The sequence below is a fragment of the Meriones unguiculatus genome, chromosome 1 (assembly GCF_030254825.1).
Source record: "Meriones unguiculatus strain TT.TT164.6M chromosome 1, Bangor_MerUng_6.1, whole genome shotgun sequence".
NCBI lineage: Eukaryota > Metazoa > Chordata > Mammalia > Rodentia > Muridae > Meriones > Meriones unguiculatus.
The window spans coordinates 11,157,626-11,171,951 of NC_083349.1; the positions used below are offsets into that span (position 1 = coordinate 11,157,626).

General features: G+C 40.5%; 1 protein-coding gene across 2 annotated transcripts in view; it reads left to right on the forward strand.

Moving 5' to 3' along the window:
- Edrf1 (erythroid differentiation regulatory factor 1) overlaps window positions 1-14,326 on the forward strand; it is a 34,923-nt gene that overhangs the window by 11,205 nt on the left and 9,392 nt on the right. For both annotated transcript variants that reach the window (XM_060381326.1, XM_060381328.1), the window contains 10 exons: window positions 1,648-1,795; window positions 1,870-1,978; window positions 2,402-2,513; window positions 3,397-3,657; window positions 5,549-5,620; window positions 5,917-6,067; window positions 8,663-8,851; window positions 9,113-9,313; window positions 10,306-10,524; window positions 12,676-12,899. In XM_060381326.1, the coding sequence (XP_060237309.1) occupies window positions 1,648-1,795; window positions 1,870-1,978; window positions 2,402-2,513; window positions 3,397-3,657; window positions 5,549-5,620; window positions 5,917-6,067; window positions 8,663-8,851; window positions 9,113-9,313; window positions 10,306-10,524; window positions 12,676-12,899 (1,686 nt within the window). The remainder of the gene's footprint in view (window positions 1-1,647; window positions 1,796-1,869; window positions 1,979-2,401; window positions 2,514-3,396; window positions 3,658-5,548; window positions 5,621-5,916; window positions 6,068-8,662; window positions 8,852-9,112; window positions 9,314-10,305; window positions 10,525-12,675; window positions 12,900-14,326) is intronic.

Here is a 14,326-nt window from a genome sequence, read left to right on the forward strand (position 1 = left end):
GGTTATGAGTCTTAATATCTGCTTTGATACACTGCTAGATAGAGTCTTTCAGAGGCTGTCTGTGGTAGGCTCCTGTCCTGTCACTTGTTTTCTCCTACATCCAATGTCCATCCCATTTGTCTTTCTAAGTGAGGATTGGTCATCTTACCCCGAGTCCTCTTTTCTTGTTTATCTTCTTTAGGTGTATAGATTTCAGTATATTTATCCTATCTTATAGGTCTATATAAGTGAGTATATTCCATGTGTGTCTTTCTGCTTTTGGGATACCTCACTCAGGATGATCATTTCTAGGTCCCACCATTTGCCTGCAAATTTCATGATTTCCTCATTTTTAATTGCTGAGTAGTATTCCATTGTGTAAAAGTACCACAATTTCTGTATCCATTCCTCAACTGAGGGGCATCTGGGTTGTTTCCAGGTTCTGGTTATTATGAATAAAGCTTCTATAAACATGGTTGAGTAAATGTCCTTGTTGTGTACTTGAGCATCTTTTGGATATATGCCTAGGAGTGGTATAGCTGGATTTTGAGGAATCACTATTCCTATTTGTCTGAGAAAGTGCCAGATTGATTTCCAAAGTGGTTGTACAAGTTTGCATTCCCACCAGCAATGGAGGAGGGTTCCCCTTTCTCCGCATCCTCTCCAGCATGTGTTGTCACTGAGTTTTTGATTTTAGCCATTTTGGTGGGTGTAAGGTGAAATTTCAGAGTCATTTTGATTTGCATCTCCCTGATGGCTAAGGATGTTGAGCGTTTCTTTAAATGTTTTTCTGCCATTCTACAGTCCTCTACAGAGAGTTCTCTGTTTAACTCTGTGCCCCATTTTTTACTTGGATTACTTGATTTGTTACTTTTTAACTTCTTAAGGTCTTTATATATACTTACTCCAGCTATTAAAAGCTTTAAGAGAATGGCACAGGATTAATTGCATTTGGCAGAGATTGTTTTTTCCATCATCACAGTCTATCCTGAGGCTAAATGTCAAAATCACCTAAGGATTTTTAGAGAACTATATGTGTTTGGACACTAGAGTTCTAGGACCAGTGAACCAACTTTTTTTCAAGAAGTTTTGTATACAATTCTGATTTGGAGCCTTGCTTGAGCACCATTGTTGGGCCTTGATCCTAAGTGACAACTGTAGTGAAGTATTCATGTTAAGCAGAGGGTAGAAAGGGGGAAAGTAGTAGTGGTGGGGATGGAGGAAGAATAGGGGGACTAAGACAGAGACATTGATTCATTTCAGGATGAGGAAATTGTAAAAGCGTCTAATGAGTTTTCTCAATGCGCAGTTGCTAGGGATGCTGGGGCTGGCACTTGATCTGGATAGTTGATGGTAGGTTTCCTCACCAAAGACTGTTACAAAGTCACACATTAGAGTTTCCACATAGAAAGGAAATTGAGGGGATTGCAGTGTAAAATGCTGGAGATGGAGATGACTAATAGATGAGTGTAGAAGGATAAGATACAACCTTGTTTGATATTAGGAATGCCTAGTCTTACATGTACATGAGATATTGTGTCAAGAGATGTTTAGGGCAGTTGCACAGAACACAAACTGGAAAGACATGGAGGTACTTACCTGTTTGGTTAACAATAAGTAGCTATTGCCTCAGGGTTTTCTAAACTGCATTTTATTTGTTCTTTACAGAAGTATGAAATGATAAAGACAGAAGAAATCCCCAATTTGGAAAACTCTAATTTTTCTACTAAAGTTATAAAAGACATTGCACAAAATATCTTATCATTTCTAAAGTCTAATTGTACCAAAGAAGGGCATACTTACTGGCTCTTTAAAGGTAAGCTAAAGCTTGAATGGACAGGAGTGATTTGGATGAGGGCGGTAGCATGAGGTGGATTGTTTCTCTTTCAGCCAGTGGCAGTGATATTGTGAAGCTCTATGACCTCACGACTCTCTGTGAAGAAACTGAAGACAAGTATCAGAACCCATTCACAATGCCAGTGGCCATCCTTTTATACAAGTGAGTGTTTGAAGAACTCAGACGTCAGCACAAGGTGGTGACACCTTGAAAGCTGGGGGAGAAGTATCACCAGTTCCAGGCCCACCTAGGCCACAGAGCAAGACCCTTTCTGAAAATAAATTTTTTTTTTTTTAGGATAAGGAAGTAGTCCCACTAAGTTAAAAGCTTTAAAATACGTATAGTGACAAAATACATCTTAGGATGGGGCTGGTTTGGAGGTTAGTGTGTGGGGCAAAGAAATATACACAGACACATTATGCCAAATAATGTTCAGCTTTGCTGTGAAAATTTAGTGGTGGTTAAGGTGCAGCATTAGGTGTATCTTTGTGTCAGTTATGTAGTTTAAAGAGTACGAGATGAGCTGCTTTTGCATCCTGCAGGAGAAGCTAAGTGGGTTCTGAAACTAGCATGCTTTTCTTTCAGGGTTGCTTGTAACATGATGATGAAGAAAAATCAAAACAAGAAACACTATGGGACTATTAGAACATTGCTGCTCAACTGTGTTAAGTTGCTGGACAAAAGCAGACATCCTCAGGTAAGATTGCCATGTCTAATGAGTAAGCCAGTTCTACCATACTGGAGAGCATTATTGCAGTGGAGCCTGGTCAGATCCTTTCTCCATACTGTGTCCCTCTAACTGCATGTACATGTAGCTGAGCACTACAGATGTGTGTAATCTGAATTGAGGCATCTGCCAATGTAAAATACACATTGAATTTTAAGAGAAGGTTGTGTGTTGAACATTTGGTAGATGTATAATTAAATACATTAAATTGTTTACTGGATTTCAAGTCTTCATCATGACCGCTAGAAGATATAAAATTTCATTTGTGGCTTCTGTTAACCTGCCTTTTGGACAGATCTGTTTAGTGATGAGCACTCATGTAATCCTAGTAGAGTGTGCATTTTTTCTTTGCTTTATCACAATTAGAAGGCCTTTTAAATAGGTTTACTACAGAAGCAAGATTTGTCAGTAAGGGAGGCTCACATTCCATGCTTAGATTTTCCCTCTTGTGTATATTGAGTTTCTCCCTTGTCATAGATTATATAGTAATTGTTAGTTGCCTACTAAAGATTAATAGTCACAGGTTATAAAGAGACACTCACTTGGGATGAGATGGAATTTGCTAGTATTCTACTTATGACACTTTACACATGAAAGCTTGTCTTCATTGGAATAGGAGGAAGGACGCAGAGTACACATAATTTCTAGAAGGAAGAAAACAGTCAGTCTGGGTTTCATATAGCATACTCGGTATTTGTAACTTTGATTGGGAACTGTTCTTTTTGTGGTATCTATGGTGAAAACAACTTAGCTTTAGACTTCCCCCTAAGACTTTTTCAGTGTGGTGAGGCAGCTTCTGTCTTTACATGTATTTTTCTTTCTTTCTTTCTTTTCTTTTTTTTTTTTTTATAAGATTATTGCTTCAGCCAACTACATGCTATCAGAGCTTTTCCAGTTAGATGAGCCTAAAAAGGAAGAAAGTTCAGACTCTCCTTTAAATGAGAATTCGGATGAAAGCTACAGTGAAGAGGAAGAGGAGATGCCTGATAGTGATGAAAATGGCTCCTACGGCACAAGCTCTGACCCAGCAGACGATAACAAGGCAGTGGCTATAATTAAGTCTGTTGGAGAACTGTCAGTACCAGAAAAATACAAGTCGATTCACCAAATCAGAGTAAGCATGCTTTACTTGTATGTATGTTGTTAGCCTTGCAAACATGGTATTATAACTCACTTTGTGTGTTCTAGAACTTGACTTTAGAAACCGCACAGCGGAGTAAAATTGCCTGGAGTAACTGACTCACATTATGTAAAACCATGATAAACAAATGTGCTAACCAGGCATTCATATTTTACTTTTTACGTAGGGGGATTTCCCTTTCTGGTGATCAGTGTTCAGCATTGTCCTCTTTCTGTCTAGTATTTGAGTTGCTGGTGAATTACAGCTTGTTTGATGAGGATAGAGTCAGAGTTGAAAAAGGGATGGCAGTTTGGTGTCTGTGTGGCGAAATCTGGTGAATTACCACTGTGTTACCAGTACTTGTTTTTGTGCTCTTGTGTCTGCTGTGGTTGAGACCAGATGGACCTTAACAACTTCCTCCTCATTAGGTCTGTGTCTTGGCATGAGTTACACTACTCTATTGTCCATCTGTTGGCAGCAGTGGATTATCGTATACAGTGCCTCCCTGTGTTTAGGTACAGGTCTGGCTGCTTTCTGAACTGAAATACACTCATGTACATTTGAGATGGGAACAGTATATCCAAATAACTTTTGAAAGCACAGCTTTTTTTATACCCTAAATCATTGTCTGATTTGACCTGCTTTTCACACACACACAGACACACAGACACAGACACACACACACACACACACCCCTTTTCTTTTCCATAAAGAAAAGTATCAGAGTCACCTAAGGTCCTATGCTGTTGCTTCTGCTTAGAACATGCTTTTCCTGATAACTTTTTCATAGCTGCCTTTTTCTAGGCCTATGTCTTGACTACATAATGTTACCCACTGCAGGAGACCTTCCCTGACCACTTTGGCCAAATCGTACTGTTTTATCTCTCTCAGAGCCTTTCTCTACCGATAGCCTTGTACTATATGTTCCCTGTCTTCACCAGAGTGTAAGCTTCTGTCTAGGACGTGTAATGTGTGCCTACAAATAAGTCATTACCTGTCTATCTAAATGTTAGTTTAAATTCAGCTTGAGTTCCACATTTTTCTAGTTAAAATGTGATTACTACACTTCTGTAGTAATGTGGAACTGCATTGTAACAGAGCCCTGGACTCACAAGACAGTTGGATGATTTAAGGATGGTATGGAGTGTTAAGATCCTCTGATTTTACAGAGTTCACTCTTTATCGGTGTTGGAGACACACAGAGTGTGGTCATCTTCACAGGAACATGTCTTAGCTTTGCCTGACCTGTGTTGAATGACTTAGGAGTTAGTATGTGGGCTCCTGGGACCCTAATTCTCCATTTGTTCACTTTGTCCTGTGACGATCCTGAGTCATCTGAGTGGGTTTTCCTCTGAAAGCTAGTGTGATTTCAGCCTCCCAGGAATTAGCAAGATGAAATGTCCTGTTGTCATCTAAAATGTACTGTTTAGTAGTTTTTGAGGCTATGAACTAGTTTTGTTCCTTAATTAAGCAAATAAAGGGACCTTGGGTGATGGGTGGTACCTGTTAACCTACTGTTAAATTGATGGTTTACCTGTGTGCTACAGTCAGTGTTAATAGAAGTTAAGCTGGTCTATTTGCTTTGGTGTGTCTTTATATTTATCTAAAGCATTGCTCCTCTTCACTTTTGTTTTTTATCAAATAGAATTACTAGAAGTTTAAGTGTTGTGCTGCACAGATCCTGGAAGGTCCTTTTAAGCAAGATTTGAAACAGTGCTAAAAACATTTTTATCAGATACTTCACCAACCTCAATACAAAGTGCTTTTCTAAATTACTGCTTTGCAGCATTGTAATAATTTTTGGGAAATGAGAGTGAGCTGATTTATTGTAGTGGTAGCATGCTGGTAACTTATCCTGGTAACTTGTCAATGCTTATCTCTGAAGCCCAGTTGTGCATTTCCTGTTTGCCACGACACAGAAGAGCGCTGTCGACTCGTACTTAGCTATGTGCTGGAGGTAAGTCTGGGTTTGCTCCTCATTGATCATCAGTCATCTTATTTGCAAGCAGCACATGTTTATTGGTGTCTAAACATTTTGAATGATGCCCTGCAGTGGTTTTATTTTCTTCATCTAAAGTGAAAACCAAACCATTTTTTTCTAAATCGTTCAGACCACATGTAGTTCTAAGTATCTGAGAAAGTAATTCTGCTGTGTGTTTAAGTTTTGGTTGACTGCTAGTGAATGAGATATAGCAGATGTTTTTCTTTTTAAGAAGGAAATAAAGGTGTGTGTTGTGTTTCTACTTTTTAAAGGGTTTAAAATCTGTAGATAGCAGCATCAAAAAGGAAAATGACCTTCCAGCAGCTGACCCCAGCACTCCTATCCCGTTAAAATATGAAGATGAATCCACAAGGGGTGGTCCCGAGGGGCTGGAGAAGCAGATGGCCTTGTTTCTGGACAAAAGTAAGTTGGTTGATATGCAGATAATGTCTTCAGTAGAGTAACATGCTGTATTGTAGCCAGGAAAAAGCTTGTGTCAAGGCACATATTGGAAGAGGTTTCGAAGGAAGGCGTGTAAATGGAAAGTCAAAGTAGCCTTTCCTTAAAGGATAATTTCAAGATTCTGTAGCTTTCTGCCCAACAGAGTTTTAGGGAATTGCTGCCCTTGGTAAATATTAGAATATTTTAAGAGCAAAGAATTGAGAACCAGGCCATTCACTTAAAACTTTGGCTCTGCCTGGCAGATGCAGGTGGATTTCTGTGAGTTCAAGGCCAGTCTGCTCTACAAAGAGAATTCCAGGTCAGCCAGGGCTATTACACTGAGAAATCCTATTTCCAAAACAAAACCCAACAACAGCAATAAAGATTTTGACACTTAAGGACATAATCTCTATTCAGTAGAGCTATGTTTTCTTTCTCAAACTGCAGACATTGGCATCTGCTTTTTGGAGGCTTGTAGAAGATTTAAAGGAATGATTAGATAATGTGCCTAGAGCTGTGTTCATGATGAGCAGCTACAAGAGATAGCTGCTATTGTGTCATAGTTGAATGAGCTATAAGTAGCTTTTAATGTCTAGAAGATCCTTTAAGGTCACCCCGCACCATGTGGACTTGGAAATAAAAATCTTGTTTCTCACTTTAATGTAAGTTCTATTTCCCTTTCCAGTTATACTGTTAGTCGGTTCCAGTTTGGGTTTTTTGAGATTTTATTAATTTTAAATTGTATGTGTATGGTGTTTTATATACATGTATGTCAGTGTTCCGCATGCATGCAGTGCCCACAGAGGGCAGAAGAGGACATTGGATATTCTGTAACTGGAGTTAGAGATGTGAGCCACCATGTGGATGCTGAGAACAGAACTCGGTCTTTTTGGAATAACAGCCAGTGCTCTTAACTGCTGAGCCATCATCTCTCCATCCTGCAGTTGCAGTTTTTTGTTTTGTTTGTTTTTTTAAACATTTCAAAGTTTGTTTTTTTGTTGTTGCTTGGGGAGAGTGTTTGTTTGTTTGTTGAGGTAATATGAATGTAGAAATGACAGGGCTAGAGGGAGTAGATTCCTTTGTCCAGTACTTATGTGGTACTCCTTGTGTGCAAGGCTCATTCTGTGTGCGCAGAGAACCAGGACTTCACTGTTGTCATCTAAAATGTCTTCGCTTGTCTCTTTTCCCTGTTGAAAATCCTTCCCCAATGCAGGCTTGGTAGCTCAGTTGTAGTTCTGTCACTTGAGAGGCTGAGGCAGAATCACTGCAAATTCGGTGGTAGTCTGGGCTGTAGAGTGAGACTCAAGAAAAAGGAAGATAGGACTGAGATGGCTCAGTAGTTATGAGCTCTTCCACAGGACCCGGGTTCAATTCCCAGCACCCACATGGCAGCTTGCAGCTGTCATTCCAGTTCCAGGGGATCTGATACCTTCACTAAATATCAATGCACACAAAATTTAAAAGGAAAAGAAAGAAGAAAGAAAAGGAAGAGAAAAGGGAAGAAGGAAGGGACGAAAAGGTTATCAGTCTTGGTCACATTCGCATTCTTCACTCTGCTGTTCATGTCGCTTGTCGGAGTGTGTGCTAAAACCAGCCTATATCCCGTTCTCCTGTGTGAAAACAGCTCTGAATATATACACAGCTGTGAACAAGATCTTCGTTGTTGTTCTGTGTCCTCACAGTGCCTCACACGCAGACAGTGCTTTTGACAGCAAAAGAAAAATATATAGGCACAACCCAGGCCATTATAAGTCATAGCAGCAAAATACCTTAAAAATTATGTATGACATTAATAAAGAAATTACATCAAAAAAGAGAAAGAAGTTAAGCTATGATCTGGGGTTCTTAATTCCACAGTATTTTGATATTATCAGTATAGTTAGAGTATTCTGGGCAGTGTGTGCTAACAAGGTAATCCTTTAACTTTGTGTCACTGTTTTTCTGTGTCTGATATCATTGTTGGCATAAAAATGATCATTTAACAGATTGGAGAAGGTAATAAGGGTGGACTTCAGTAGAATTGGTTTTATATTATGGTTTCATTATGGTTGCCCTTCTGTATCCAAGCTGGCTTCAAACATAGGCTGTTGAGTGCTGGAGTTAGGCACGAGTCACTATGCCTGGCAACTTGAGTGTTCTTGATAGAGGAAATGGTAAAATACAGAAGCATTTTTGCTAGCAACAGGTAGGAAATGGCTTTGGCTGATGGCCAGGAAGAATACTGGAATACAGAGTTTAGCATGTGGGCCCCAGTGAATAAAGACACTGGACTGATGTTGGGGGGGCTCTGCTTTACAATGTATACTGTTTGGTGGTTTGATGCTGAAATTGGAGACAGCTGGTAGGTGTCATGAGTTGAAAGTAGCAGTGACTGACAGTGGGAAAGCTGAAGTCCCACACAAGGGTGCCATGAAACTGCTGCTTTCTTCTCTGCCATAAGTAGAAAAGCCTACTCAACCTGCCAGTAGCCCCTGAGTCAGGAATGTTTCATCTGGTAGGTAGTTTTGTGGGGGTTTTTTGTTTTTGTTTTTTTGAGACTTAGATTCAGATAAAATGTGATGTTTCTCCCTGTTATAGTGGGCTCCCTTCAGAAGGGCAATTGTTCTGGGCAGTCTGGAATGACCCCTGGTTCTTGGCAACATAAAATGAAACTTCAGCTAATTCTCAAGTCATCAAAGGCCTACTACATTTTGTCTGATGCTGCCATGAGTCTTCAGAAGTATGGAAGAGCATTGCGATACATTAAGCTAGCTCTACAGAGCCATGGTAAGCCACTATAACAGAAGGCCCCGCGGGGAGGGAAGCATCTGAGTTATAATGACCCTTCACTCCTCTTTCTTGAAAATCTGATTTTAAAGTAGCACCTTCCAGCATGTTGTATTTTAGTGTTGCAACATCTTGGTGTGAAGTGTGCAAAGTCCTGTGTCATCTGATGTGTATAGTGGATGGTGACAGCCTCTTCACCTTTGCCATGAGTATCAATTCTGATGTCCTTGTGGGCTCTCCCTCTCACCATTGTTCAAACAGATACTTACTGCTGCCTCTGCACCAACATGCTTTCTGAAGTGCTGCTGTTTCTTTCTCAATATCTGACACTCTGCGGTGACATCCAACTCATGTTGGCCCAGAATGCAAATAACAGAGCAGCACACCTTGAGGAGTTTAATTACCAAACAAAAGAAGACCAGGAGATCCTCCACAGTCTCCACAGAGAGTCCAGCTGCCAGGGTATGTGGACACCTCCCTTGTTCACAGTGGGATTATCTGCCCAGCTCATGAATATTTAAGTATGCTTCAAAAGTGTCAGGAATATTAGTCTTTTGGTTAACTGTTTCATGTCATAACTTTTCAAGTTTTAAAATTGAGCATGGGTGGGCATGGTGTATACACCTTTAATTCCATTAAGGGGAAGTGTTGGTGAAAGTGGGTTAAATACCTTCTGAGTGGACCCAAGGAGCTAAGAGAAAGTTAACTTATAGCCATATGATTTTTTCATGGGTGCTTAAAGGAAGATTTAACTGAAGGAGCAGGATCCTTGGCTCATAGCAACCATCTGAGCACACTGCAGTGAGGTGTAAGTGTTAGTCTTGGGTAATTACAACTAGTGTGGAATACTAGAAGAGAGAGAGATGTATCATTTCCTAGTAATTTTACCCTTTCTTTCCTTTCTCTTTCTGAAATGATTATTTTAATAGCCACAGTGGGAAAATTCTGGAAGATTTTACTTCTCCCTTCATAGTGATTTCATTTATAATACTTTTTAGTGTCTCCCATGCATTAGTGTCACAACAGGACTAGCACCATTTCCCCCAGGTATTGGATGTGGTGCCATGCTGAGTCTAATGTCACCCAGCAGCCTCTTCAATGACTTAAGCTTGGCATCTGTTTTCTTTCAGGAGCTGGTCCCATCAATCCAAACAACACAAGCAGCATAGTTGCCTAAGTGTCATAAAGACCTTTGGTCTATACAAGTAACCTAGGAAAATCTGAGTGGTAGAAATATTTCGTATTTATAGACAGAAAAATACTTCATTAATCTAGAAAAAAATACCATTTTATTAATAGACATTTTTACTATGACATTGAAAAGCTTTGCTGTATTGATGGAATCTGTATTTATACTGTATTACACTTTTTTCTTAAAATGACAGGCATTGTAGGTACTAAGGAGGACGGGTTCATAATATCACTTGTGTTGATTTTTTTTTTTTTTTTTTAAGGATTTGCATGGGCAACAGATCTGTCTACAGACTTGGAAAGTCAGCTTTCAGTTAGTTGTAAATGTTATGAGGCTGCTAATGAAATCTTGCAATTTAGTGACTTAAAAAGTCAGAATCCAGAACACTATGTACAAGTGTTGAAGAGAATGGGAAACATTAGGAACGAAATCGGTGTGTTTTACATGAATCAGGCTGCTGCACTGCAGGGTGAGCGAGTAGGTGAGTGTCCTCCATGTCTTTCTCTTCATTCCTGTGCTTGGAGAATCAGTTGCACTAATTGTGAGTGGAGCAAAGGACTGGTACTTGAGGGTGTGTAACTACAAGGTTCTTTGTTGCAAATCTTAAGAAATAAAGTTAGAGAAAACATTATTTCCTCTGGGATTCATTCTTTCTGTTATTTTCCATTCTAAATTCTGTACTTTAGACCGGTCAATTCAGAAACAGCCAGGACAGCCAACTATGTGCCAGATTCCATATTGGATGTGCAGCTGGCAAAGTCTGCTCTAAATGCAGATCTCTGGGAAATATGCTAAAAAGTACATGAAGTGCAGTGGAAGGGGAAGCTGTCCCAGTTGTAGGGTATTTGAAGGCTTTAGGAAAGATGTTACTATTGAGTAGGCAATCCCTTAGAAGTATCTGGATGCAAATGAGGAAGGGAAGCCTCTGGAGGATTATTGTGCAGAGCACAGGAGCCTGGGGTGAGGGTAGCAGCCAAAGGCCACATGTGAGTTCAGGAAGCAGTGGGTAGAGGCTTAGGCTGCACTGGATTGGTTTGTGGACTATGCATCTGGAATGGTCTGATTTATTAGTTGATGGTAAGTGTTCTGAGAGCTGTATAAGGGAGGGTGCTATCCAGTATGAAAAGCATCCCTGTAAGGGTGGTACATAAAGCCACTAGAGGAGCTGTTAGTGCAAAAACTAGGTGCTAGGAGAAAAGGGGAGGGGCCAGGCTGGAACTGAGGGCCACAGATAAACTGAACACCTCCATTTGCCTGCTAAGTTGTGAACTGCCTTGGCCCAGGGGATGCAAATGATCCTCCAGAGTTCATTGTTGGTGGGAGTCCTTGAGTGCCCAAGGGACATCTGGAGTTTGTCAGTGGGGGAGAGCATGTGGTATAGTCAGAATCAAGGCAAACTAGATAAAACACAGACTGTAGTCTCTTAAAACTGTGGAACCATGATGTGTGTTTGAAGTTTTATAATACAGTGCTTTGCTCAGTTATCTTTACTTAGTTGTTTTTGATTGGCTGTGATTAAATGTGTTAGTCTGCTGAGAGTGCTAAGTAATAGAATTTACACTTGCTAGTTATGAATCCTGGAAGTCCAAGGTCAAGACACCATCAGGATTGGATTTCTCTCAGATTTCTTTTTCTGTATTTCAGAAAGTCACTGTGTTTTCATAAAGTCTTTTCTCTGTGTGTACTTTTTGTGTCTCTTCCCATTCTTGCAGAGATCAGTCATATCAGTTCAGGGCGCCTCATTCTTTCTTTTTTTTTTTAATTTTTTTTTCTTCACAATTTATTCATTATATATCCTGATTAAAGCCCCCCTCCCTCAACTTTACCAGCTCACCCCTCCCCCCACCTCCTTCCCTTAGTCCATGAAAGGGGGAATTCTTCTCTGCCATCTGCCCATAGCTTATCAAGTCTCATCAGGACTTCCTGGATCCTCTTCCTCTGTGGCCTGGCAAGACCGAATCACCAGGGGCGAGTGATCAAAGAGCAGGCAATCGAGCTCATGATAGAGGCAGCCCCTGCTTCCCTTACTTGAGAACCCACATGGAGACTGAGCTGCCAACCAGCTACATTGAGCAGGGGGTCAAGGCATCGTCTTTGCTTGGTGCATCAGTCTCTGCAGGCCCCCCTGGGCTTAGATTTTTTAGCTTTGGTGGTCTCCTATCCCCTACGTGTCCTTTATTCCCTCCCCCCGCTTCTTCTGTAAGACTCTCTGTGCTCTGCCCAAAGTTTGGCTGTGAGTCTCAGTGGCTGCTTTGATTCCCTGTTGGGTGGAGCCTTTCAGAGGACCCCCTATAGTAGGCTCTCTTCCACTGCTTCTGGTGTCTATCCTGTTTGCCATTCTGAATGAGATTTAAGCAGCCTCCCTATGATCCTTCTTGGTATTTAGCTTCTTTAGGTCTGAAGATTTTAGTATGGCTCAGGGCCTTATTCTAAATGACCTCATTTAACCTTAATCACTCTCTTCAAAGACCTGATCCTAAGTATAGTCACGTTGTAAGCTAGTGGGAGTTACTGCTTCACCTTAGTGACTCATGAAGAATGTGACAGGCATCAGAGAGAGTGCTACAGTTGACCCCATTGGGTTCACACTGATCTCTGCTTATGCAATTGTTTTCTTTCTTTCTTTGTGAAGTGAGCAAATCTGTGTCTGCTGCAGAGCAACAATTGTGGAAAAAAAGCTTTTCTTGTTTTGAAAAGGGGATTCACAACTTTGAGTCGATTGACGATGCTACAAATGCTGCCCTTCTGCTGTGCAACACAGGAAGACTCATGCGGGTCTGTGCACAGGCGCACTGTGGTGCAGAGGATGAGTTCAAACGGGAGTTCTCTCCAGAAGAGGGCTTGTATTACAGCAAGGTAAGGTGGTTGCCTTTACATCAGGCCTCATCTACTCAGTTTCATCACTAAATAAAACTAAAAGTGATTACAGCATTTTGATGCAAAGGAGTAAACAGCTCATAGGAATAGTAAGGTGTTAGTGCTGAGGATGGCATTTGGAACTGTTGGGGGAAGTGGTGTTGATGCAGCTGGAGTTCAGTGTACTAAAGATCGGCAAAGAGAGAGTGAAACTGGGAAAGTACCAGAAGATACAGATGGAAGGGTGTGTGCCCCACCCAGCATGGGAGATAGAAATGAACATCAGAGAGTAAAGGTGGAAGCAGGTCGAAGTCTAGCAGCAATGATCAGAGCACAAATGATAAGTAAGGTCAGAGGTGAATACACCCTTAAGGTAGGAAGAAAAGTTAAGAAATTTGAATATGCAAAAGAGCAAATAACCTTTTAAAGTAAATGCTCAATGTTTTTTTTTTTAATTTAAAAATTACAATTTATATTACACATAAAAATTGAACCTGAAGTGATGGCTCAGCAATTGAAAATGCTTGGTATTCTTCCAGAGGACTGGCGTTTATGTGCCATGTTGGACAGATCACAACTGCCTATAGCTTCAGAGGACCCAAAGCTCTCTCCTTGCCTCTGCATGTACCCACACACATGTAGCAAACACAGACACAAAAGAGAAAGTCAGTTGAAGGAATGACTCTGAGCTGTTTGCTGCATTCATGTAACCCTAGCACGTTGGAGACTAAAGCACAAGGAGGATTGTAAGCTACCTAGCAGAGACAGGCATTGACTTTATTTACCAAGTTGCACATTGTCTCTAGTGTTGGAGAGGGTACAAGAAATGAGCCTATGTGGCCCAGGAGGCAAGGACACTTGACACCAAACCTGATGACCTGAGTTCAGTTCTCAGAGCTCACATGGTCAAAGGAGAAAACCAACTCCAAACAAGTAGTCTTTGACATGACCACTTAAATTTTCAGCTCTTTTGAAACTAAATTAAGCACTTGTGAAAATAGACTGCATAGTACATTTTTAAATAACAAAAAAAAAAAAAAACACCCAAAAACCTATGTATCCACAACAGTTAATAAATAGTTACCTAAATCGTAGCAAGTATTGCTGGGTGATGGAGCTTAATATGACTATTGTGAGAATATGTGGGCAGGTATTTGAAGATGAAAGTGAGAAAATTAATTTTTTTTAAGAAAAAGTAATTTTTTGTAGTTTACTAGCTATACAGAATAATTTTCCTTCAGAGTGAAAAAAATAAAAAACAACAGAGTACATCCTCCTCCATCACCCTGGGTCAGAAAGCTGCACCAAGGACAGTCCCTGGAGAGGCATTCTGTCTGTTCAAAGACATCTTTTACTAAAAACATTGATTCTCTTGTCTCCCTTCTTTGTGAGACTGTCCTTTTGTTAATTCTCTCAGATTAAATTGA